Source organism: Carcharhinus amblyrhynchos, chromosome 9, assembly GCF_965287045.1.
Source record: "Carcharhinus amblyrhynchos chromosome 9, sCarAmb.v2.hapA, whole genome shotgun sequence".
Taxonomy (NCBI): Eukaryota; Metazoa; Chordata; class Chondrichthyes; order Carcharhiniformes; family Carcharhinidae; genus Carcharhinus; species Carcharhinus amblyrhynchos.
This window is the reverse complement of record NC_137332.1, coordinates 51,678,303-51,706,240: the sequence shown is the minus strand read 5'-3', so window position 1 is coordinate 51,706,240 and position 27,938 is coordinate 51,678,303. Positions and strand designations below refer to the sequence as shown.

The window sequence follows — 27,938 nt, the reverse complement described above, 5'->3', positions numbered from 1 at the left end:
AGTGTGCGCCTCTTCTGTGGACAGACTGAATTTGGGCATGATATCTACAAATGTGAATACAATTGATTCTCTCAGTCAAGAACTGCCCTTTCAGGAAAGAAAAATGAAAAAAAGTTTCTTACAGGTGTAAATTTATTAAAACAAATGGGATCTTTGATTTGAATATATGAGTATATTGATGTTGCTTCCTGCTCTCACCCTGAATCAGAGATTTACTTAACTTCAAGTTCTTCTCATCGAATTCCTTCCTTTAGGAATTTCTTCACTGACTCAGAGTCAGTTCTTCACTGACTCTTCTTGTTTTGCTGTAACTCTCTCTCCTGCTCTAGATTTGAGGATATTCATTGCACTATTATTTATTACAAACCAACCAACTCCAAACAGCTCCCTGGTTATACTTCTGGCCTCCCACTTCCAAAAAAGATTCCATTCCTTCCTTCCAGTTTCTCCAAGTCCATCAGAAGTGTATCCCAGGACATTGTGGAGGCTGGGGAGGAAATTGAGGGTCCCCTAGCCAAGATATTTGCATCATTGATAGTCACAGGTGAGGTGCCTGAAGATTGGAGAGTGACAAATATTGTTCCTTTGTTTAAAAAGGGCTGCAGGGAAAAGCCTGGGAACTACAGGCCAGTGAGCCTCACATCTGTGGTGGCTAAATTGTTGGAAGGTATTTTGAGAGACAGGATTTACAAACATTTAGAGATGCAAGGACTGATTAGGGACAGTCAGCATGGCTTTGTGAGTGGAAAATCATGTCTCACAAATTCGAGGAGTTTTTTGAAGGAGTAACCAAGAAGGTAGATGAGGGCAGTGCAGTTGATGTTGTCTACCTGGACTTTAGCAAGGCCTTTGACAAGGTACTGCATGGTAGGTTGTTGCATAAGGATCCAGGGTGAGGTATCTAAATGGATACAAAATTGGCTTCTTGACAGAAGCCAAAGGGTGGTTGTAGAGAGTTGTTTTTCAAACTGGATGCCTGTGACCAGTGATGTGCTTCAGGGATCAGTGCTGAGTCCACTGTTATTTGTCATTTATATTAATGATTTGGATGAGAATGTAGGAAGTATGGTTAGTAAGTTGCAGATGACACTAAGATTGGTGGCATAGTGGACAGTGAAGAAGTTATCTCCAGTTTGCAACAAGATCTTGATCAATTTGGCCAGTGGGCTGACGAATGACAGATGGAGTTTAATTTAGACAAATGCGAGATGATGCATTTTGGTAGATTGAACCAGGGCAGGACTTACTCAGTTAATGATAAGGCACTGGGGAGAGTTACAGAACAAAGAGATCTAGGGGTACATGTTCATAGCTCCTTGAAAGTGGAGTCACAGGTGGACAGAGTAGTGAAGAAGGCATTCGGCATGCTTGGTTTCATCGATCAGAACATTGAATACAGGAGTTGAGACATCTTGTTGAAGTTGTACAAGACATTGGTAAGGCCGCATTTGGAATATTGTGTGCAATTCTGGTCACCCTATTATAGAAAGGATATTATTAAACTAGAAAGAGTGCAGAAAAGATTTACTAAGATGCTACCAGGATTGATGGATTGAGTTATAATGAGAGACTGGATAGACTGGGACTTCTTTCTCTGGAGCATGGGAGGCTAAGGGGTGATCTTATAGTGATCTATAAAATAATGAGGGACATAGATCAACTAGATAGTCAACATCTTTTCCCAAAGGTAGGGGAGTCTAAAACTAGAGGGCATAGGTTTAAGGTGAGAAGGGAGAGATACAAAAGTGTCTGGAGGGGCAATTTTTTCACACAGAGGGTGGTGAGTGTCTGGAACAAGCTGCCAGAGGTGGTGGTAGAGGCAGTTACAATTTTGTTTTTTAAAAAGCATTTAGATAGTGACCTGGGTACAATGGGTATAGAGGGATATGGGTCAAATGCGGGCAATGGGATTAGCTTAGGGGTTTTAAGAAAGAAAGGGCAGCATGGACAAGTTGGGCCAAAGGACCTGTTTCCATGCTGTAAACCTTGATGACTCTATGACTCTAAGTGTTGTGATTATGCCGCCTTCTGCACCAGGCGTTCCAGTATGTCCTTCCTGCTCCTCAGCCAAGGACTCCTTTCTACATTGCAGATAGGATCCTTAATCGCTACCATCCCAATTGCCTTGATTCTGCCCTTACCATCCTTCCTTTATCCTGCTACAGTGATTGGATCCACCATATTCTCGCTTTCCTCCCCACCAGTCTGCACATTCAATTCTTTTTCATGTCTGCAACATGATCCCACCACCAAACACATTTTACTTCAGAGAGAGATCAGTCTTAAGATGGGCTTGAAGAGAGAAAAGGGGATGGACCAGGGAGCATTGATCTTTCAGTGTTAGAGTGGGAGGAGGTCTGGAAGAAAATTGAACTTAGCGGAGAAGGGGAAAAAGCAGCACAAATAGTTAAATGAATTGTTACTACCTTGGTAACAATGAAATCCATGAGTTCCCTGCAACTGTCATTAGGCAGACAAGGGTTTAAGGAAGAAATCTGTGCCTAATGAGGATCTGGCAATGGTTGGCTGTGCTAGGTATTCTGAGGCTTCTGACAAAAAAAGAACAACCCAGTACGGGAAACAGGCCCTTCGGCCCAACGAGCCCGCGCCGCCGCATCCTCCTACACCTACCCTGCCCTGTGTGTATGTGAGTGGAACCCCTAATGTAGCCAGATTCAGGGGAGAATAGTGTCAATTTGGTACACCAATCAGCCTAACAGCACATCTTTGGGGTGTGGGAGGAAACCGGAGCACCCGGAGGAAACCCACGCAAGCACAGGGAGAATGCGCAAACTCCCACAGGCACAGGCCCAAATCCATGTATCTGCACAGCTAGCAGTGCTAGTCACTGACCCCCGGACATGAGTGAGAAAACAGTGGAGATGTATGAAGCTGAGTTGGGGCAGAGGGGGGATGGGGGAGGGGTGAAAATGGATGAAAGACACTGAAAATCTCTGACTGTCCAAACTCAACTGCTCTCAGTTGAGGGCAGTCATGACTTTCAACAGCATTGGGTTGGGGGGAATAAACAAAAAAAAATCGGGCACCATCCAGGGTTTTTCCCCTCAGTTCTTAACCAGTGGCTCCTGGTGGAAAGTAGACCTGTGTGGATACACTTTGGCTCAGTTGTGATTTCTTTCACAGTAAAACTGTTCGCTGACACACACATTCAAGGCTTGTGCTTGAAGAATGGTCTTATTGGCAAAGTATTAATGATGTGGAAGAATAACCATCAAAACAGGAGGAAATTGAAGAGATGGCAGCGGGTTGAGGGGATTATGAGAGGAATGCATAATGATGGGATAAATTTCCATGCCAGAGATAATATTTGATATAAAATATGTATCCTGCGTCTGACTATTAGGGAGCAATCCTCACATTCAGAATGCTTAAAGGGAGAATCTGTCAATTTTAATCTGACCGTTTAATTTAGTGAGGTAAGGTGGAAATTTTGGAAAATAGGAAATATAATGTGACATTGTTAGCTCTTTGTATTGCTGCTGGAGTCTCTCAAGTTTGCCTTTGCCTCTTGACAGCTGGAGTCAAGTCAACAGCTGAGAGCTTTCCTGTGGCCTATTTTCAAGACCAAATTTCCACTCCAAGTTATGGGAAGTCACTAATGTGAGTAGATAAATTGAATCTAGCTGTGGAAAACAACATTTGGATATTCAAGACCCACACAACTCAGTTTAACTCATAAGTTGATGAAATGAGGATACTGGTGGATAATATATTTTCTGGCAACCACAAAAACTCTCTGGATTCATATTTTAAATTTCCCATTTTACAGTAGTGATTTCTTGTCCTGAATTTTGTCATTTGTTTTGTCGTTCACATCTAAAAGTAATTATAAACGTTCCTGAGTTATTTGTTTATATCATGGTGCTTAAGTTGAATGAAAATCTCAATGAATTCAGCAAGAAGCTGACTGTAATTGAAGTATTTTCAAGATGTCAGCAAAAGAAGAAGAAAATAGGAACTCTTATAACATAAACTGATGGGAGCAACGGCAAAAACTACAGAATCCTGATGTGTTTGGTGATTAAGTTCATTCTAATACTACAAGTTGAGTCTGAAGTACAATGGGAGACCAGTAGACACAGAGTGGATTGCCTACTTACCCTACTATGTAACCAAGCATGTGAAAGTTCTGCCATACCCACCTGTTAGTGACTCAGGGAACTAGTTGTGCTCAAGGTTGCGCAAGCCATCAGAAAGCAAGATACCAAGCTGTAACAATGAAAACAGCTGGTTCCCTGCAGTGTCAAATCTTGACCACTATCAATAAGCTATATATATATGTATATTTTATGTGACCAATTTGACAACATATCATGAATCAATAAACAATTAATTGGTGTTGGTGGTTTTTCGGTACATCAAGACTACTCCTACCAACAACTCATGGATCATTTGAATCTCATGGATTGTCTTGATGCACTCCAAAGCTTGAGACAGATGAATAACTACAGGTTCAATTTTAAAAAGATAAATCCATTAAATTTCTGAGCCTTAAGTATACTTGGACAAAAATACAATATCATTCTAACAGGGGACGCTGTGATTGTTACAAGACTGGAGTTAGATTTTGATGGCTATGATCACCTTATAACTTTAAGTTCTGTTGTTTTGTCTAATTAACCTTTTCTCTCATCTCCTGAAGACACTGATTTACAGTCCAGGTGCATCAAAAACCATTTTTGCCTCAGCCAAGTGTTCATGTGTTGAGTTCATAATGAATGTTTCCTTGCTTTTTGATTGTGAAAGGCACCACAGCCAACCAAGATCTCTTAGATCTTTAGCTCAACCTAGACCTGATGGTCAATTATTGGTCCTTAACATAGGTTATTGGATAGCAATCATTACAGTCATAGCATTTTCTCCTTTCTTGTCCAGACACACACAGGCTTGTAGTAGCATACCACCTGCTGCCCCATCCACTACAATGGGCTGGATTTTGTAATCTGCAACAAGTGAATAGCAGCAGCTGTTCATGACATTCACCACGAACATTGAATGGGATTTTGCACTGAAACTTTCTGTGATTACAAAGCCATTTCAGCACAGCTCCCCTGAGACTTGTGTGAACAGGTCAAGCAATTGTGCATCTCCCTAAAACAATCAATTTGGAGAATTGATAATAAGGAGCCCAGAATCTGATTTCAATGTCAAATTATGTAAAGAAAACAAAATAATAAGAAAAATGTGCTTGAGAGAGAAGTGAAGAAGTCAGGAAGAAGTAGTTTTTTTTAAATCTAATGTCCAACAATAATTAAAATTTGAAGGAAAGTGACTCCACACTTGTAAAAGTTAATTTTCAGTGCTAGAGAATTGTTTTGTAGCAATCAAGACTATTATTGCATTAATAATTTCCTTGTTCTGAACTGGACACTCAAGCCTTTTCTATTGCATTTAGTGGGTATCTACAATGTAAGTATGGCAAGTTCATATCCAAAGACAAATATCAATGTTGTGTCTCTCAGCTAACTGCTGGACAGACAGGACACCTTAGGCAGCAACTTCCTGATTTCTGCATTTAGCTGCACATGTGGACACCAGATGTTGTTATACAATTTACACTTCAATAACAGTGAAGTCTGTTAACCTCACCATTATTTCTGCAGTAAAATATGACCCATTTTTAATCTAATACTCATCTATTCCCTTCAGAAAGGAATGAATACAATATGTTGAAATTTTCCTCACTTGAATGTTAGGAAGATTGACCAAACTTTGTTTTATTAAAGTAGTCTGCTATTTATTTAAACGTTGTCTGATTTCAGTATCAGTTCCTCAGTAATCTTTTCAGAACTGCACACCTACGTGAACTGTATACTGTTATCTTAACAAATATCATTTTCAAAGGCTCCTGAAGAGTGTCTCCATCTGTTTGTTATAACTAGTGCTCAATGGTTTTTCATTTAATATCTCAAATTTCAGTCAGTGCTAAGTATTAGCAGGCCCTTCAGACTCGTTCTGCATTCTCCTCCTCCATTTAAGTTGTTGCTTGGGGTTAGTTGTGATCTGTAGGAAAAGGAATAATCATTGTAATTTTTGTGTGTATGTTAACCTTTTTAAGCACCAAAACTGAGTGCATTTTCAGTGATCCAACATCTAGGGGATTGTCTAGATGGCTTGTAGCACACCGTGTGACACATTGAACCTAAAGCTAAGCCACCAACAGCATTTTTTTTTCAAACGAAGATCCATCTAGTTTCTCAACCTCACACTAGCAAACCTCTGACTTCCTGATCTTGTGCTTTCATCTAACCAAGAGGTTAAGGAACTAATGCAATCTTCTCACTCCGTAAATGCTGCTCTAAAACAGGCCACTAAAAGGTGCAAGAGAGCTGTCTGTGCTGACCCTCCTGATTTCCCTTTCTCTCATTGAAACTTTGCCAGGCTACCAGCTAAAATTGAGGCATTGGTTGTGAGCAGCATCAACATAGTATTGCTATGTGATTCAGCTAATTAATGACATTGAAAAGACAATTGAAAGCAATTAATTTCACTCTTGCCCTGAGTTTAAAATAGATCTCAACAATAGGTCCTCTGTGACTCAGTGGATAAATACAGTGGAACTTAGGCTTACAGACCAGCAAGTTCAAACCATGATTATTGTGATTTGGGGAGTGATTGCAGAAGGGGTAGGGGTAAATTGCTATCCTTTCTTCTCAGAAAATGTTTCTTTCTGCAAACTTCTTGTACTCTGCCAATATACAGGGCCCCAGCAAGTCAGTTTGAAGACGTAGATTCTCACCTTCAAATCCCTTCATTGTTTCACATCAACAGTTCTCTACTCTGACTCTGTATCATTGTTTCTTCCCCATTCTTGCTGATCCTTCAATGGAGGCTGATCATTCAGTCGTTACGTCAGAATCACAGAATACCACAGTGCAGAAAAGGCCATTCAGCCCATCGAGTCTGCACCGATGCATGAAAGGCCCTGACTTGCCCACCTAATTCCACTTGCCAGTACTTAGCCCATAGCTTTGAATGTTATGGCATGCTAAGTGCTCATCTGGGTACTTTTTAAAGGATGTGAGGCATCCTGCCTCTGCCATCCTCCCAGGCAGTGCATCCCAGACCGGGATGGCACAGTGGTTAGTACTGGTGCCTCACAGCACCAGGGACCCAGGTTCAATTCTCAGCTTGGGTCACTGTCTGTGTGGAGTTTGCACATTCTCCCCGTGTCTGTGTGGATATCCTCCTGATGCTCCAGTTTCCTCCCACATTCTGAAAGACGTGCTGGTTAGGAGGTGCATTGACCCGAACAGGCGTCCGATTGTGGCAACTAGGGGACTTTCACAGTAACTTTATTGCAGTGTTAATGTAGGCCTTACTTGTGAAAAATAAATAAACTTTAAACTTTAAGGACCGTCACCACCCACTGGGTAAAAAGGTTTTTCCTTAAATCCCCCTAAACCTCCCACCCCTCACTTTTAACTTGTGTCCCATTGATAAAGGCAAGTGTGCCATATGCCCTTTTCACCAGCCTATTAACCTGCCTTTCTGCCTATGGACAAACACGCCAAGGTCCCTTTCTTCTTCGGAACTTCCTAGTGTCAAACCTTTCATAGTATACTTCCTTGTCAAATTACTTCTTCCAAAGTATGACTTCACACTTTTCAAGGTTAAATTTCATCTTCCTTATCCTCAGGAATTCTTTCCCAAAGGCATAGCCGCTTGCCCTGTCTTCAAAAGACCTCCTGGAACTCTTTTTTTTGTGTGCTTTTGAACATCTCAGCTCCCACCCCACTGACAATCTGCTATTAATTGTCAAAGATGGCTCGAAGAATGGCTGCTTGGCTGGGTTACAGGAGTGCTTCTGGTGATTAGGAACCAACCTTGAATCCAGCATTCAGAAAAGAAAGGGAAAAAATTAGAAAATTAAAGAAAAAGTTATTTGTGTTATTCTGCAACTCCTGCCTGTCCGTGTAGGCTATTTTTTGGCTGCTTTGAACTTCTTTGTGGAAGCATTTCTATGAGCATTCATTTTTTGACCAATTGTAAAACCAGTGCCAAGCTAGATTTTTTTTATCCTCATCTGTTATCTTTGCATGCTAAGTGCAATATTTTAATACGCATAGGAAAATGTGTAAGCTTTTATGCAATTAACGCGAATAATTCTGCTTCACTATAGAATTAAAAGGATTGCTTTTGATGATTATCACAAGGACTGGAGTGAAATTGCCACAACGAAAGCAACTGATCGCTACAAAGAGTATGGTAATACTCCATTCAGATGCCCCCTCCTTACTTGCCTTAAGAAAATGTATCATGGAATTGGGCGGAGTAGTATGTTAGTATGTTTCCTTATACTTCTAGGGCCAGCACCTGTATCTGCTGCTTATAAGGGTAGCTTCTTGGTTGGCTGCAAGTTTCTGCAATGAGTTTGGGACAGGTTTAAAGAGAATTGCCATTGAAGTGGGTACACAATGCAAAACTAAGTTCTAAGTAAGTTCTGGAAGGGAAGTTCAGAAGAGGGGGCGTGGTTGTTGCAAAACCTGTGGAATTGGTGGAGCACTCACTCCTGGTTCTCATTGTTCCATAGAAAGGGTTTCAAAATAACTTATAATTTATCATTTGTTAAAGAATCCTGCCAACACCTGTCCTGCCCATTGCTGTCTGATTGTGAAAAGCAAGTTTTAAGATAGTTACATATTTAAAGTGCCTAACGTCTGGTTTAGGCACCTTGCCTGGAATCCTAAAAATAGACCCAGTGGATTTCACAGTTGGGCCAATCCCCTTGCAGACTGGGCACAGGGCTAATTCACTGCTGCATTGTTAGACATCGCACCTGTCTTTTGGGCATAATTCCAGTGATTCCAGCACTTTCTATTTTTATTTGAAGTTTCCAACATTTATGCAAATTTCTTCCTGTGCTTACCTGTTTGTTTTCATTTGTGCCCATTCCATTTTGCATCGTTGAAAATCTAGATAACAATAAGAACATAAGAAATAGGAGCAGGAGTAGGCCATCTAGCCCTTCGAGCCTGCCCCGCCATTCAATAAGATCATGGCTGATCTGTCGTGGCTCAGTTCCACATTCCCGCCCTCTCCCCATAACCCTTAATCCCCTCGCTTATCAAAAACCCATCAACCCGCGTCTTAAAAATATTTAGCGAGGCAGCCTCCACCACTTCAACGGGCAGAGAATTCCAGAGATTCACCACCCTTTGAGTGAAGAAGTTCCTCCTCAACTCCGTTCTAAACCGCCCCCCCCTTTATCTTGAGGCTATGCCCTCTAGTCCTACTGTCCTTTCTGAGTGGGAAGAGTCTCTCCACCTCTATCCTATCCATCCCATTCATCATCTTATACGTCTCAATGAGATCTCCCCTCATTCTTCTAAACTCTAACGAGTACAAGCCTAGTTTATTCAGCCTCTCTTCATAGCTCAACCCCCTCAACTCCGGTATCAGCCTAGTAAACCTCCTCTGCACTCCCTCCAAGGCCAAAATATCCTTGCGTAAGTGCGGCGACCAAAACTGCACACAGTACTCCAGCTGCAGCCTCACCAATGCCCTATACAGCTACAGCAAGACCTCCCTACTTTTATATTCAATCCCCCTCGCTATGAAGGCCAGCATCCCATTAGCCTTCCTGACCACCTGCTGCACCTGCAGGCTGGGTTTTTACGACTCATGCACAAGGACCCCGAGGTCCCTCTGCACTGTCGCCTGCTGCAGTTTTTCGCCACGTAAGTAATAGTCCTTCCTACCGTTATTCCTACCAAAGTGGACCACCTCGCACTTGCCAACATTAAATTCCATTTGCCAGTTCCTAGCCCATTCGCCCAGCCTATCTAGATCCTTCTGTAGACTTTCCACACCCTCCGCACAATTTGCCGTTCCACCAATCTTGGTGTCATCAGCAAATTTCGACACCATACACTCGGTTCCCTCCTCCAGATCATCTATATAAATGGTAAATAGCTGAGGCCCCAGCACTGACCCCTGGGGCACCCCACTAGTCACCAACCACCAATCCGAATAGCACCCATTAACCCCCACTCTCTGCCTCCTATTTGATAACCAATCCTCTATCCACACTAACACCCTACCCCCAACTCCATGCCCCCTTACCTTCTGCAATAACCTCTTATGAGGTACCTTGTCAAACGCCTTCTGAAAATCAAGAAAGACCACATCCACCGGCTCTCCTCTATCCACTGCCCTAGACACATCCTCATAGAACTCCAATAAATTTGTCAGACACGACTTCCCCTTAACGAAACCATGCTGCGTCTGCTCTATCAAGCAATTCCCTTCAAGATGCCTCGCTATTTCCTCCTTGATGACGGATTCTAACATTTTACCTACAACAGACGTTAAACTAACCGGCCTATAATTCCCTGCCTTTTGCCTGCCACCCTTCTTAAACAACGGCGTAACATTAGCCGTTTTCCAATCTTCCGGCACTTCCCCGGAATCCAGCGACGTTTGGAAAATAACCACCAAGGCATCCACTATCACCTCCGCCATTTCTTTCAGAACCCTCAGATGCATTCCATCCGGTCCTGGGGACTTGTCCACAATCAGTCCCTCCAGTCTGTCGAGCACCGCCTCTCCAGTAACAATAATGTCATTGAGACCCTTCAGTCCTACCACCTTTCCATCGCTAACACCCGGCAAATTATTCACGTCCTCCTCCGTGAAGACCGAAACAAAAAAGTTATTCAAGACCTCAGCCATTTCCCCATCCCCTACCACCAATAAGCCCCTATGATCTATTATATGGATGTAATGTGTTTGAATAGTTCTTAACTAATATGATTTTTTTTCAAATTTCTGATTAGTTTGAATGTTCTTCCATAGGACATAGACATCAAAAAGATGAGTGTATAGATAAATCTCATTTAACATGTTGCCAGCACTCAATATTACTATTTGCTTATCTCCTTCCTCCTCATCAACCAAGGCCTCAAACAGTCTTTCCAGGTTAAATAGCGTGTAATAAGTCTTCGGAGGTGGAAGTCCCTTCACCAAAATTCCTTTATTTACAAGATTCAAAAACACTATACAGAGTTGCTCGCAATGTGCAGTGTATATCCGGGGTGCCAGAGGAACTGGCACATCCATTTAAGTGCAGAGCATGGGGCTACCTGATTGGACCATCAATTTGGTGCTTAATGAGGGAGTTCATATTCAAGCAGGCCAACCTCAATTGCCTGATTAAAATGCTTACTCAGTGATTTACACGTTCTTCTTTCAATTTAGTGTACTGTATGCATTGCTCAAAATGTGGCCTTCTTTATACTGGGGAGTCCAAATGCACATTGGATAACTGCTCTGCGAACATCTCCATTCAGTTCCAAACATGATCCTGAGCTTCCAGTCAGCTGCCATTTTAATTCTCCACTTTGCACCCCCTCACTGTCCTCAGCTTCCAGCAATGTTACATTGAAGCTCAGTGTAAGCGCAAGAAACAGTGCACCATCTTTCGCTTAAGCACTTTGCTTTCTTCCATGCTCCATATTAAGATCAACAAAGTCAGACAGTAACTCCTGCCCCCATTTTATTTCCTTTTCTTAGTTGGTTTTGTTTATTCCTTTTTTTCAGACTTTCAGAATACAGCAGTTCATTATTCTTCATTCCCATCTCCTCCAGACACACCTTTTTATTTCTTTACTTTTCCTATTACGTTGACCTTGCACTACCAACCCTTTTGTCATTTAAACTCTCCTGTTTTTGGCCCTATCACGGACCTTCTCTTTTGTTTTTTTGCCACCTCACCCACCCACCCATCCCCCCTTTCAAATGACCAGTATGTTTCTAACGTTTCCCGGTTCTGTTGAAAGGTTATCCATCACCTGAGATGTTAACTGCTTCCCTGTCCACAGACATTGCCTGACCTGTTGAGTATTTCCAGCAATTTCTGTTCTCATAACACTTCAATGCTGGAAAGGGATGGCAGGTAAAGAAGTTATGTTATCGAGTTTTAATTTATCAAACGTTTAAAGATATTCACAACCCACCACAATGTCTACTTTATCTGTTGCATAAGAATAAATTCCATCCTTCTGTGTGTCCATTGGGAAAGCTGCTCTCCAATTTGTTAAACCAGTAAAAGCTATGCTGAAGAAGCAAATCAGTGATTTTATTTGCACCTCTCTTACAGTGCCTGTGACCTATCCCAATCTTCAAGCATTATATAATGGACTGAGAAAAGAGGACTTACAGGAAGAGATTGAAGCACAGAATAAAGAGTGCGTATTCATCTGAGTTCAGTAACTTAGCATCTGACTGTACAGGTACACACCAATTGGAGATTATATAGACTGCCAGTATTATATAATAAAGTCAGGGTATTATGGATTTAATGATGCTGCCTGAAGCACTATTGTATTTTAGCTGCAAGAGTTCCACACCATTGTGAACACTGGCCTGAAGGTTACTTCACAGCCAATGTTCTAGTGAGGGAACAATGACAAAAGAAAGCACCAAAAACACTAGAAGCCTAGGCTACAGTTGTCTGAAGTCTCATAAATGCCTCGAATTAGCTGCAAAATAGAGGCTTCTGTGTAATATGATTGAAATTACTGAGCAGCGCACCAGTTCAGCCAGTAATGGATGCTTCAAAGAAGGCTGAACTGAAAATGGAACAAAAATGCTGCTAATCAGTCCTCAGCTTGATATATTTCTATCTTCCTGCTCCAGTGGAGATTTTCTGGCTTCCAACAGGTGGGGCACCTAGCAGTGCTTTATTGGCTTCAGCTAACGGTCATTCTGTCCCTGATTCATTTTAGCACACTCAGCAGGTCATGCACAACATGGCAGGAGTATGACAAAAATATTTAAATGATCCAACATCATATTGTATGCGATCAGTTCATTTGGATGCAAAAACACACAGAGTTTTGGGAGCTTCTATCCTCATGGCATGACACCATGAAAGCATTATCTGCCCTCATATTCTAGTATTTATATATATGGTACATATACCACCACAAACCACCCAGTCAAATCACTTGAATAACTTAATCAAACTACTTTCAGCTATCATTTTCCTTCCTCATTAAATCAGTATACACAGCCAAAAAATAACATGCACAAAAAAGGGAGGTGCATTTATGTAGTACCTAATTTGTTCCCTTTCTATATCAGCCTTCATCTTCATTCATCTGTTCCTTAAACATACTGGAATTGATTCCCTGCTTTCAGTAGAATCCTCTGGGATTATGGCAAGGGTCCAGCAGAACCTCTGCAGAGTCAAAAACTGCCATCTCTTGCTTTTGAAGGTTCCAATCTGACGTGCCTCTTCTAAAGAACTCCATTGCATAGTATTGCACAATCGATATTTTCTGGTTTACCTCTTCTTTATTCAACTCGCTGTTGTCTTTTATTAAAGCCTTGGGTTAAGTTAACTGCCATCAAGCATTAACTAATTAGATACATGACCTCTATCAGTACCATAATAGCACCATCCAAGGCACAGTACAGACTATGATGGACATGTTGAATCACATCTTCCACTGTTTTACTACTCTGCAATGCAATTGTAATCTCATCAAATGATCTTGGATTATTGCTGCTGAAGTAAGTGATAGATTGAGGGCTTGAAATAAGAATGAAAGATTAGAAGGGAATTGGGGCAGGCGAGTGACAGCGCAACAGTGAGAAAAAGAAAAGCAACAATGGAGTTTGACAGCAAGTGTGTGGGTCCAATTCCCTAAACAAGTGTAATAAATAACTTTTTCCATTGATGTCACCATGCTCCCACAGTTTAGCTTTCTTTCTACACTCTTTGTTACAGCTACCTGATATTTTGGCAGCCACATACTCCTGTTCCTGACCATTTCCCCACCCCGCCCTCCTATTGGCATTTGAGACCAAATCAGTGCTTCACTGCAAAACATATACATATCCTGCCTAATTCATGCTTTCCCTTAATTCTGATAGAAGCAGTTTTTTTTTGTAGTGCCCTCCTCCGTAGGTGGAGCTTCTTTAGGAGTCAGGTTAAGATGCTAGCCTGCAAAGTTAGCCATGATCATTTATCTCTATCTCAGGGCCCAGATGTCACTTTGCACTTCTCTATATTAAATTTCACCTGTCATGCATTTTCTTATTTCACCAGCTTGCCTGTCCTGTAGTCTGTTATCATTCTCCTCACTATTTGCTACATGTCTGGGTTTCGTAATTTTTAAGTTATGCCCTGTATTGCCAAGTTCAGGTCATGAATATATATCAAAAAGAGCAGTGATTCCAATACTGATACCTGGGTACAAACTTCCCTCCAGTCTGAAAAACAGCTGCTTACCGCTGTTCTCTACTTTCTGTCCTGTGGCCAATTATGCATTCTCACAACTACTTCTCCTTTAAATGTGATACTTTATCAAATATTATGTGAAAGTCAACCAGACTACTCTGCCTGTTACTTCATCAAATAACTCAAACAAATTAATTAAACACAAATAATTATGTTTGCTTTCATTTATTAGCCCATATTTTTCCAAGTGCTATTTAACTCTGTCCCAAATTATTGTTTCTAAAGGTTTCCCCACCAACTACACGACAAAGGTCATAAAAGTGGAAATTGAAGAAATACTGTTTACATCATTACTAAGGGAAAATATGAGTGCACTAGTTACGCAAGAAAACTAATGTATATGTTCTGCGGATTAGCTACAGTTGCTGGGCTTAGCTTCTCTGCTTTCTTCAATAGGAATGTAACATACGTAACTCTCCAGTTCTCTGGAACCACCCCCATATCTAGGAAGGAGTGGAAGATTGTGGCCTGAAGCTTCCCAATTTCAATCCTTACTTCTCTCTGCAATCTAGGATGCATTCCATCTGGACAGGGTGACACTTCTACTTTGAGCTCTGTGTGCTTTTTAATTTATTTTTATGACATCCAGTTTCTTTACTTTTCTTTGTTGCGTCATTGGTAACGTTATCTTCATTAGTGAGGACCAATGAAAAGTACTCAATAAAACAGCCATGCCTTCTGCCTCTGCAAGTAGATCTGTCCTTTGGTTCCTAATCAGCCACAATCTCTCTTTGACTACATTTTTTGCTATTTATACATTTATGAAAGGTTCTCTTTCATGTTACCCACTAATCTATTATTTATGTCCTTCTGCCTTTTTCGGTTGTCCTCTGTACTCAGCTTGGTTTGTACTGAATTGTGAACTTGCCATGTGATCAAATGTAACATCCATAGAATCAAATACCAGTGATCAAACCTCCAGGAATACATCAAGTGGTTGTGATCATTTTGTTATAAAATAGCAAATGGAAGTAGGCAAAAAGTCTGTCAGGATCAATATCCATGCTTGTAATTAGGAATAGGGAGAATGGAAGTTCAGACAGATTATCTTATAGGAACAAGCAAGACTGTTTTCCTTCCCATTAAGGAGCAAATTCTTTGCGAGCTGAGTTGTTAAGACATTCACCAGCATTAGAAAAATGAGCTTTCGGAGAGAGAGACAAAAAATGAAAGGAAGCTGAAATGATAGAGCTTATTGACCTCCGATGACTTCCAATCTACTAATGCCATGATTTTAAAATTCTCATTCTTGTTTTCACGTTCAATCAAAATCTGTACAATATCTTGCATCCCTACAAACCTCTCAGATCTTTGAGTTCCTCCAGTTCTGTCCTCTTACACACTTGCCTTCATATTTTATTTTCCAAAAATACACTTTATTCTTATAAAATCTAAAAAGCACATTGCAAGCCATTTCCAATTATTACAATAGTAAAGTTCGGCAATATTTACATTTTCTCCTGAGATTAAAATTCATGCTGAGTTGTTTGAAAACATTACATAAGAACATAAGAACATAAGAAATAGGAGCAGGAGTAGGCCATCTAGCCCTTCGAGCCTGCCCCGCCATTCAATAAGATCATGGCTGATCTGTCATGGCTCAGTTCCACTTTCCCGCCCTCTCCCCATAACCCTTAATCCCCTCTCTTATCAAGAACCCATCAACCCGCTTCTTAAAAATATTTAGCGAGGCAGCCCCCACCACTTCAACGGGCAGAGAATTCCAGAGATTCACCACCCTTTGAGTGAAGAAGTTCCTCCTCAACTCCGTTCTAAACCGCCTCCCCTTTATCTTGAGGCTGTGCCCCCTAGTCCTACTGTCTTTTTTGAACGGGAAGAGTCTCTCCACCTCTATCCTATCCATCCCATTCATCATCTTATACGTCTCAATGAGATCTCCCCTCATTCTTCTAAACTCTAACGAGTACAAGCCCAGTTTATTCAGCCTCTCCTCATAGCTCAATCCCCTCAACTCCGGTATCAGCCTAGTAAACCTCCTCTGCACTCCCTCCAGGGCCAAAATATCCTTGCGCAGGTGCGGCGCCCAAAACTGCACACAGTACTCCAGCTGCGGCCTCACCAATGCCCTATACAGCTGCAGCAAGACCTCCCTACTTTTATATTCAATCCCCCTCGCTATGAAGGCCAGCATCCCATTCGCCTTCCTGACCACCTGCTGCACCTGCAAGCTGGGTTTTTGCGACTCATGCACAAGGACCCCGAGGTCCCTCTGCACCGTCGCCTGCTGCAGTTTTTCGCCCCGTAAGTAATAGTCCTTCCTACCATTCTTCCTACCAAAGTGGACCACCTCACACTTGCCAACATTAAATTCCATTTGCCATTTCCTGGCCCATTCGCCCAGCCTATCTAGATCCTTCTGCAGACTCTCCACACCCTCCGCACAATTTGCCTTTCCCCCAATCTTGGTGTCATCAGCAAATTTCGACACCCTGGACTCGGTTCCCTCCTCCAGATCATCTATATAAATGGTAAATAGCTGAGGCCCCAGCACCGACCCCTGGGGCACCCCACTAGTCACCAACCGCCAATCCGAATAGCACCCATTGACCCCCACTCTCTGCCTCCTATTTGACAACCAATCCTCTATCCACGCTAACACCCTACCCCCAACTCCATGTCCCCTGACCTTCTGCAATAACGTCTTGTGAGGTACCTTGTCAAACGCCTTCTGAAAATCCAGAAAGACCACATCCACCGGCTCTCCTCTATCCACTGCCCTGGACACATCCTCATAGAACTCCAGTAAATTTGTCAGACACGACTTCCCTTTAATGAAACCGTGTTGCGTCTGCCCTATCAAGCAATTCCCTTCAAGATGCCTCGCAATTTCCTCCTTAATGGCGGATTCTAACATTTTACCTACCACAGACGTTAAACTAACCGGCCTATAATTCCCCGCCTTTTGCCTGGCACCCTTCTTAAACAACGGCGTAACATTAGCCGTTTTCCAATCTTCCGGCACTTCCCCGGAATCCAGCGACGTCTGGAAAATAACCACCAAGGCATCCACTATAACCTCCGCCATTTCTTTCAGAACCCTCGGATGCATTCCATCCGGTCCTGGGGACTTATCCACAATCAGCCCCTCCAGTCTGTCGAGCACCGCCTCTCTAGTAACAGTAATGTCATTAAGACCCTCCAGTCCTACCACCTTTCCATCGCTAACACCCGGCAAATTATTCACGTCCTCCTCTGTGAAGACAGAAACAAAAAAGTTATTCAAGACCTTAGCCATATCCCCATCCCCTACCACTAGCTCCCCTTTCTCATCCTCTAAAGGACCAACGTTCACCCTAGCCAGCCTCTTCCTTTTTATATATTTCAAAATTTTCATTACAAAGTCCAAAATTGATTACAAGCTATATACATTGGTCATGTTGCACCCAGCATTGCTTCAATAAAGTTACACACAGTCCAAGGAGTTTTATCCAGTCACTAGCTCCTCAGGTGCCCTTACCTTCGCTGCTGTGCCTTCAGCTGACTAGGCCTTAAACTCGGGAATTTCCTCTCTTTGTCTCTCCACCTCCCTTTTCCTATTTAAGTACTTCTTAAAATCTATCTCTGGAACAGATCTTTGATCATCAGACCGAATGACATTTTCTTTGGCTTTACGGCAGTTTCTGTTCAACTCCTGTGAAATGCTTGGGGTCGTTTTACTACATTAAAGGTGCTATATCACTGCAACTTGTTACTGAAATCAGAAAGAGTGGGAAACTATCAAAGACACCCTTAGTAGAAGAAAAAACATTTTTTGAACAGAACCAAGCGAGATTGGCTAGTGAGATAATTGCTAGAATGTTCATAAGTTCATAAGATAAAGGAGCAGAATTAGGCCATTCGGCCCATCAAGTCTGCTCTGCCATTCGATCATGGCTGATATGCTCCTCATCCCCATTTTTCTGCCTTCTCCCTATAACCCTTCAACCCATTACCAATTAAAAATCTGTCTAACTCCTTATTAAATTTACTCACTGTCCCAGTATCCACCACACTTTAAGGTAGCAAATTCCACAGATTCACAATCCTTTGGGAGAAGTAGTTTCTCTTCAACTCTGTTTTAAATTTGCTATCCCTTATCCTATGACCCTTCATTCTAGAATGCCCCACAAGAGGAAGTATCCACTTCACATCTACTTTATCCATTCCTTTTATTATCTTGTATACCTCAATTTGATTTCCCCTCATTCTTCTAAATTCCAGAGAGTATAGGCCTAAACTGTTCAATCTCTCTTCATACAACAACCCCTTATTTCTGGAATCAATCTAGTGAACCTCCACTGAACTACCTCTACATCTTTCCTCAAATAAGGGGACCAAAACTGTGCACAAGACTCCAGATGAAGTCTCACCAGTGCCTTGTAAAGCTGCAACAATATTTCCTTACCATTTATATTCTATTCCTTTAGCTACAAATGCCAACATTCCATTCCCTTTCTTTATTATTTGCTGTACCTGCACGCTAGTTTTCTGTGACTCATGAATGAGGAAACCCAGATCCTCTGTACCAGAACACCCTGAAGTTTCTCCTCATTTAGATAATAAGTCACATTCCCATCTTTCCAACCAAAATGCTTGGCCCAACACTTATCCACACTAAACTTCATATGCCACATTTTGGCCTACTCTCCTAACCTATCTATCTGTATCCATTTGTAAGGTTCTTATTTCCTCATTGCAACTCACTGTCCCAAATAATGTATTTAAATAATAGTCAGTACATGAAATAATAACATAGTGGGCTTGAGTTAGATATCAACTCAGCTGATATATGTTATACAAAACATAACACACTCATTATGTATCAGATCAACATAGAAGACTGCAAACTTAGCAAAGAGTAAGTTCACCAGCTACATATTGAATTAATGAGAATTCAGACCAGCAACTTGTACACCAGATTTGAAGTAAACTCACACGAAAAGCAATGAAATAAATAAGGATAAATCTCAAATACCTCATTTTGTAGATATTGCATGGGTCTTTTAAATGTGGAACAGTGATAAGTTTCTTTATGAAGTGGATGTCAAGTCAGTGACTGGTTGTGATTGAATTTATTTGGAAAGTTGTATTTTCCAGCCAACATCCCCTTAGAAAAAAATATATGGAAAGGGATGGTGCATTTACAATAATTCTATATCATTACATAATGTCACACTAATGGATTTTAAATAAGCCTTCTCTATATCACAAAAACATAGGATGGTTACAGCTCAGAAGGAGGCCATTTGGCTCATCACGTCTGCACCAGCTCTCCAAATGAACATTATGACTTAGTGCCATTGTCCTGCCTGTTCCCTTTATCCGGACACGTCGTTTCTAATCAAATAATCATGTAATGCTCTCTTGAATGCTTCAATTGAACCCGCCTCCACCAAACACAAGCAGTGCATTCTAGATCCGAACCACTCGATGTTTGAAAAAGTTTTTTCTCACATCACATTTGCTTCTTTTGCAATCACTTTAAATCTGTGCCTGTTTATTCTTGATCTTTTTATGAGCGGGAACAGTTTCTCCCTATCAACTCTATCCAACCCATTCATGATTTTGAACATATCTATCTCCTCTTAGCTTTATTCTCTCCAAAAAGAACACTCCCAACATCTCCAATATATCTTCATCACTGAAGTTTCTTATCCTTGGAACCATTCTTGTAAACCTCATTTGGACACTCTCTAATCCATTCAAATCCTTCCTAGAGTGTGGAGTCCAGAACTGTGCATAATATTCCAACTGGGATCTAACTAGTGTCTTGTACAAGTTCAGCATAACCTCTATGCTTTTGTACTCTATGCCCCATTAATTGATCCCAGAATACTGAATCTGTTATTAACTGCTTTCTGCACCTCTCATGCAGCCTTCAGTGATCTATGCATATATACACCCAGACCCCTCTGCAGCATTGTGAAATATTGACATAGCCTCCCAGTCTCCAACTGAGGGTGAAAAAACATTGAAGCAAGAATGAACATTGTAACCAATTGGATAGACTAACCAAACCCATTTGCAAAGCAATTAAAAATGAATGTAAGCATATATTCTATGTATCTTTCATAGCCTTGCACGCTTCACACTATATAAGTTCTAAGATCCAGAGGAACAGGCTTACTTGCAAAGCAGATGTTTTAGCAAACCACTGAGTCACTTATCAACCTGAATATTGTGGAATTTCACTAGGGTATTTGGCGTGAAGCAGAATCAGAAAGTTTAAAACTATGAACCTTCTCTCAGGATTACTGGTCAGTTCATTCATCAAGTAAACAGAAAATTCAGGTAACAACTCGGACCATGCATACATTATACAAAACATTCAATATATTTTATAACATAATCATAATTGAGTTTCAGGATCCCTGACCCTCCCCACCAGATTGGTCAATAAATGATGCATGTTACAGGTAAAATGGAAAACAGGTAATTAAGGCAAAAAAATATATTTTACTTGTTTAATTTTTAGAAAATATTATCAGGTTTTAATGTGCCAATGTGTAGTTGGCCACTGCACCTTGGGTAGCTACATAGCCAAGCCCAATACTGTCTTTCTTTTCAACTATATATATTTCCAGCAGAATTTGCTGGCTAAGGATCAGGAACAAGATCAATAGCTGCTTTTTCCCCAAATAATACAAACCATTAGTCAAACATGGGACTTCCTGGCCTTTAGAACTTAGTGATGCATATCACAGGCTTCAAATTCCAGACATCCCACTCAGTTGGCAGTACTGTGATGGAATAGAACTCCTTACCACCCATGAGGTTGGATAGCGATGAACACAGACAATGTCCCAAGTTCCAGATACAGGATCATCAACATAACTGGGTGAATGGCCTGTGCACCTTAGAATCGCCAACTGGACAATCAGGAAGAAAACAAAAACGATGAAAATGGACATATTTAAAAGGTAACCAACTCTTTCTGACAAGATTTCTGTTGGCCTTACATTGCTTTAATGGATGGAATTGCCGCTTGCACCCTCGAAGGCCCCTTTGACATAGGAGTTCACAAGACTTGCCCAATCCTCCCTCTCCACTATCCTCAGTCCCCAGAATTTTGGGACCATATCCCATCTGAGGCAACAGAGTGGAACAGAAATCAATGGTTTTATACGGCTGATGTTATAAGTCTACAGGAAATGGATACATTATTATCAGTAGATATTATGCACAAGAAGTTTACATAATGAAACAGGAATTTCAAATTGAAATGTGCATATTACAATTAAATAAAAGCTGAATCTTGCAAAATGTGTGTATATTTTACATATTTTACCTATCTCGCTTTGTCCCCCTTTCAGTTTGTCAGTCCTGTCTACTCTGTTCATTATTACTGCCATTCTGTTTTGTGTGCTTGTTTTCTTACTTTTTATTCCTATCTCTCTTCAGCAGCCACAAACATATGATAACTCACTTAACCACTTGCTGTGTTCTGTGAACTGTTTTATCCTGCTAGAAAGAGTGAAGGGGATTCAGAGCTTGGCAACAACAAAAATAAATCCACAATTGCAAGATTTGCATGCGCATTATTTTTCCAGCATTGGGTTTGTGGTTTTGCTATTGTGCCTGCAAATTTCCTCCTGTGTCAAAGAATAATGTGTTCAAAGGTAGCATGTGAAAAGTACAAGGCAACTAGAACAAAACAGTATTGCTGCCAGAAGCAGGGAACATAACCATCTTGGAGGTGGTATTTTCTGCCTGCAGGGATGTGTTTTACAGTGTCACCTCTGTTAGTGTCGCCTCTAAACAAAGGGTCAACATATAAATGGAGACTAAATAGTTTTAAAACAAGCTTAATTCAATACTAAACATTATAATGGTATTATTGCAAGAAAGGTATTAATCAGGACAAGTGGCTGCAGACAAACTTGTCAAATATGTTCAGATATATTCCAGTCTATTTCTTCAAGCCAGATGCCTTAACGTGGCACTTGTCCCTGTGGCTGTCTTTTCATTGACTAAAAAAAGAGAATGTTTCCACTGAAGATAGCTGCCCATAATCACAGTCAACAACTTGAGTGATATACTAACTGTGAGATACAAACTGAGTGCTTTTGTATCACATTGTTTGCAGGTTCAATGATGTGATGTATGGAGTATTTGGAAGAGATAGAAAAAAACGATTGACATTGGACCAGAAATTGGCACGAATCGATCGCATGAAGAAGAGTTACATTATGGATAGACCCTCAGGTGATTCTTTAAAAAATATTCTTTCATGGGGATGCTGGTGTCATTGCCTAGGTTAGCATTTGCTACCCATCCGTAATTACACCTGAAAAGCTGGTGCTGAACAGCTGTAGCTCATCTACAGTGTTAGAAACTTAGGTGAAAAGATATATATCTTGACCGCAATCAGTAAGGTAGGCAACAGCACCTACTCCACGATCATCCTCAACACCGGGGCTCAACAGGGCTGTGTCCTCAGTCCATTACTATACTCCTGATACACCAATATTGGCCATATTCCCCTCCAACTCGATTTTCAAGTTTGCTGATAACACCACTGTAGCGGGTCAGATCTCAAAGAGTACAGGGATGAGATAGAGAATCTGGTGAACTGGTGCACTGACACTTATTTCTCCCTCAATGTCAACAAAATAAAGGAGATAGTCATCAACTTCAAGAAGTGTAGTGAAGGGTGTGACCCTTTCTACATCAATAGGAATGAAGTTGAAATGGTCAAGAGCTTCAAGTTTTTAGGTTTTTATTTTGGGAAAATCATCCCCACTGTCTTTCAGCAATGGGATAAATTTTACATAAGAACATAAGAAATAGGAGCAGGAGTAGGCCATCTAGCCCCTCAAGCCTGCCCCATCATTCAATAAGATCATGGCTGATCTGAAGTGGATCAGTTCCACTTTCCCACTTTCTCCCCATAACCCTTAATTCCCTCGTCTGTCAAAAACCTATCTACCCGTGACTTAAATATATTTAGCGAGGTAGCGTCCACCACTTCAACGGGCAGAGAATTCCAGAGATTCACCACCCTTTGAGTGAAGAAGTTCCTCCTCAACTCTGATCTAAACTGCACCCCCCCCTTATCTTGAGGCTGTGCCCTCTAGTCCTTCTATCCTTTCTAAGCGGGAAGAATCTCTGTACCTCTACCCTATCCGTCCCCTTCATTGTCTTATACGTCCCTATAAGATCCTCCCTCATCCTTCTAAACTCCAACGAGTATAGACCCAGTCTATTTAGTCTCTCTTCATAATCCAACCCCATCATCTCCTTTTATATGATGTGGAGCTGCCAGCATTGGACTAGGGTAAACACAGCAAGAAGTCTCACAACACTAGGTTAAAGCCCAACAGGTTTATTTGGTAGCATAAGCCACTAGCTTTCGGACAGTGAGTCACCTGATGAAGGGGCAGTGCTCTGGAAGCTAATGGCTTATGCTACTAAATAAACCTGTCGGACTTTAACCTGGTGTTGTGAGACTTCTTAATAAATTTTCTACCCATTCCGTAAGGTTCTTCCCATTTCTTTTGAAGGTACTAATTCATGCTGCAGAATCTTGTAGCTTATAGACGTTGTCAAATTAGCCATTACTTGTGACAGCCTATTTTTAAAAGGGGTTGCTGGTGCTTGGTGAACTCCAATGAGTCTCATAACTGAACCCAATATGAGCGACAGTTACACCTGTAGCAGGTGTTACTGGATATCGTTTCAACCAGGAACTCCTCTAATTTCATGAGTTGGCATGAAAAGACAGGACAGCTGTACTGAATGTGAACTTCCTGATGGGTCCATCACCAAGTATGGCACTGAAACATACAAGGCAAGATCTATCGAAGTTCAATTCCTAGTTTGTACTGAGTTATCTGACTTCAATTGAGATGATGATGACCCAACTATTATCAGTGTTCCTAATCTAAGTAGAAAAAAGCAGTAGTGTTTCTGCTCCCACCATTATCAATAAATCGCCTTTTAGAAAGTGCACAGGTGTGGATATTGAATGAGGGATGAGGTCCACTTCCATTTTGAAACTTCAGATTGGATTAAAAAGCACAGGCTAGAGAGTCCATTGCCTTCCCAGTTAAGTTGGGGTGGCTTAGGTTGGGGTCAACTTTCCTGGTTCTTGGCAAAGTGACCAATTAATGGCCACAACCTGCCACTCCTGGGATGGGTGGGTGGAAGGGGTGCTATGCTGGGCAGCTTGCAGGCAGCCTTTAGGGCAGAAGTCCTCTTGTTTGGGCACCGTGGCAGGAAAAAAAAACGCTGCCCTCCGCTATCATGTATTGTTCTTTATATTTGGACACAATGGATAGTGTTTTTCATGGCCCCACCAATGGCTTCAATCACGTGTGGGTGGGGGGAGAATTTGGCAAGAATGCAAAAATGGGTTTCATGCTGGCATATATTTCCCACGGTGTCTTCTGTTAGTGCCCACTATGTCGGACTGGGAAATCCACTGGAGGCCAGCGTGAAAATGATTTGCATTTGCTGTTGGATGCAGGTAAGGATAGACTGCAATCATCTATCCACGTCCAATTTCCCCTGACGTCTGTGAGACAACACATCTAGAACAACATGGTGTGCTGATGTCAGGACTCACCTGGAGCTGCCTCCGGAATCGAGGCTACCAGCAATCCAGACCTCAGACCACCACAGCAATGTGTGGGAGTGTCATCTACAGGTGGACCTTTCAGATACAGTGTCATCTAAAAGGTCCATCCACCAGCATCAGGATGTTTCTGGAAATCTATCTTTTTTCTAAAGAGATCCATCTTCTTCCTTCAGTAAAGGGTCAGTGATGTTGGGTGCCCTTTTGATATGGCAGCAGAATATGTGCCATCATGCCTGCCCCACCATGGAATATGGTGCAAAACACCCAGTTGTATAACAAATGAGGTTAGGACTTGAAAGGTTAAGGCCAGAATCTTATTGCCCCACCTGCCACGGGAATCAGAGCAGGTGAGAGGCAGACCATGGAAAAGTCCGTTAACTTCGGGCATGACTTTACAGTTTCAGGATGAGCAAGGCCATAAAATCCTCCCATGTGTGGTTTCCCACCAGCCTCCACAATGGGAAACACATCACATCCTCCCGACTTAGTCCCACATGGAAGAATTCCACCCAATGTAATTTGCTGCTGCAATTCCCAAACTTGTTTACAGTTTCATTTTTTTATTATTTCTTGGGATGTGGATATCGTTGGTAAGGTCAGTATTTTTTGCTGTCCATCCCTAGTTACCCTTGAACTGAATGGCTTGCTTGGCCAATTCAGAGGCAACCACATTGCTATGGGTTTGGAGTCACATGTAAACCAGATAAGGATAGCAGATTTCCTTCCTTAAAGGACTGTAGTGTACCAGATGGGTTCTTCTGACAATCAACAAGAACTAGTATAGCCTTTTTAAAAATCTTTTTATATTGATTGAATTTAAATTCCAGCAGCTGCCAAGGTGGGATTTGAACCCATGTCCTAGTCTGGGCCACTGGATTATCAAGCTATTGACATTGCCGCTATGCCACCAGTCTCTCTAAGTGATGATGTTGTCTGTAATGACAATACTTTTTAATCTCAGGAGGAAACTTTGTAAGGCTAACAACATGAAGGGCTAGTAGGCACTTTCCCAGTGTAATGCTGAACAGATCAGAATCCGTCTCTGATTTGATTCCTGATTCCTGCTGAGTTAATTGCAATCAGCCAGAGCAGCAGTAAGGACACCACAACTAAACTCAGCATTTCTCCTGGCAAGTGTGTCTGTATATACATCATGAGGAAGGAATCTGCTTTGACACTGATGCTGTCCAGACTGACAGCATCCACTGTTTCAGTTCTAATATAAAGATCAAGGACACATGACTCATGTTTAGCTGTTGCTAGTGACAGCCTGTAGTTTCAGGAAAGGAGGAAATGTATTAGAAGGAAAATAATAAGAACGCTCAAAGATAATCAAGTGTTAAGCTTTTTGAGTGTCAGATTATTCAAACCTGGATGGTTATATTTCATACAGACATTGGTATGTTGTGCTTTTTGCTTTACTGTAGAAGATTCAACTTCAATAACCCTGAATCTGCCAACAAGCACCACAGGAAAGCAACCCAACATCAGTACGCAAGAGGAGGAAGCATGGTGCAAGGAAGTAGACAGTTTAATTGATTGGTCAGCTGGGCTTGATTTCAATGATCTGGAAGGTGATTAAGGAAAAAGATCTCAACATACTATTTCTTCATGGCCCATAAGTCTGTCATGAAATTAATTTGAAAGAGATGATGGCCTCTTCAATGCTGCCGGATTTGCTCAAACAATGTTTAAACAATGTTCCATTATCATGGACAGATCTTTATTTCCAGTTGTGAAATAAATGTTAATATCTCAAAGTAAAGAGGCTTGTATTGCTAATTATAATTTGTTTGTTTTTGTTTTTACTACTATTGATACATTCCCATCAGATGTTACCAGGTCTCTACCATGAAAGATGATGTTATGATGACCAGGATCATTTGTCATTTTGATTTTTATTTTCTTCAGTGAAAATATTTCTGATCACACTTCAAGTTGGGCCGAAGGGCCTGTTTCCCGTGCTGTGTTGTTCTAAGTTGTAGAGTTAGCATGTAGCTCAATCATAAGCCCAGAAGGTTATATGATTGTGCACAGGGCAGCACTGTGGTTGGCGCTGCTGCCTCAGCGCCAGGGACCCGACTTCAATTCCCGTCACTGTCTGTGTGGAGTCTGCATGTTCTCCCCATGTTTGTGTGGCTTTCCTCCGGATGTTCGGGTTTCCTCCCACAGTCTGAAAAGAGTTAAGTGCATTGGACATGCTAAGTTCTTCCTCAGTGCACTCAAACAGCCATCAGAGTGTGGCAACTAAGAGATTTTCACAGTAACTTCACTACAGTGTTAATGTAAGCCTACTTGTAACACTAATAAATAAATTTAATTTCTGATCTCTGCGGAGCTACAATATCTTAACCATGGACGTTTCTCCTGCCTTCTGTCTTAAGTCTCGTACATTTAATTTTGTATCTTGGCCGGTTGTTTTTGAAATTTCAGCTACTGGAAGCAATCTATTTCTGTCTACCTGTCCTATCTGTTCTTCAAAAAAGGCAAATTTAAAAATTTACCTTTTCAACCTGGATTTTCCTTTAATGAAGTCATGCATTTTTGGAAGGGGCAAGCAACCTCGCAAGGAAAATGGGATAGAGAGACTTTCCTTACAACCATGACTTCAAAAAATGCTTACTAAAGTTTTCCTCCACTGCATTCAGTATTTTTATACCAAACCTCAGGGGAGACGTAGAAGATTCACTAACTTGATAGCAGAGCTTAAAATATTATACCGTAAGGTCAGGTTGTCTAAATTTGGTTTGTATTCCTTTGAGTGATGGTTGCGGAGTAATCTTATCTTGTGCTAAAGTACTTAAAGGTATTCAGTACGGTCAGTACAAATAAACTGTTTCCTCCAGAGGAAGATCCAGAATATAATCTTAATATTCGATCCAGGCGATTTAGAAGTGAAATCAGGAAACATTTTCACACAAGCAGGAATCTGGATATCTTGCCTCAAAAGGGCTTTTGGAACAAAATCGACTGAAAATTTTAAACTGAAATTCCTTGATAAAGATATTAAGGGATGTGGTACAAAAATGGTTGAATGAAACTGAGCCCTAATTGTATTGAATTGAATGACAGACTAGATTGGAGAGATTT

General features: G+C 41.3%; 1 protein-coding gene across 1 annotated transcript in view; it reads left to right on the top strand.

The window, feature by feature from the left end:
* Window positions 1-27,200, top strand: part of LOC145348376 (ubiquitin-conjugating enzyme E2 U-like) — a 45,965-nt gene extending 18,765 nt beyond the window's left edge. The window contains exons 7-11 of the mRNA XM_080196585.1: window positions 3,537-3,621; window positions 8,144-8,229; window positions 12,122-12,209; window positions 22,356-22,474; window positions 26,276-27,200. Coding sequence (XP_080052711.1) covers window positions 3,537-3,621; window positions 8,144-8,229; window positions 12,122-12,209; window positions 22,356-22,474; window positions 26,276-26,430 — 533 coding nt within the window. The 3' untranslated portion in view covers window positions 26,431-27,200. The remainder of the gene's footprint in view (window positions 1-3,536; window positions 3,622-8,143; window positions 8,230-12,121; window positions 12,210-22,355; window positions 22,475-26,275) is intronic.
* The last annotated feature ends 738 nt before the right edge of the window (window positions 27,201-27,938 follow it).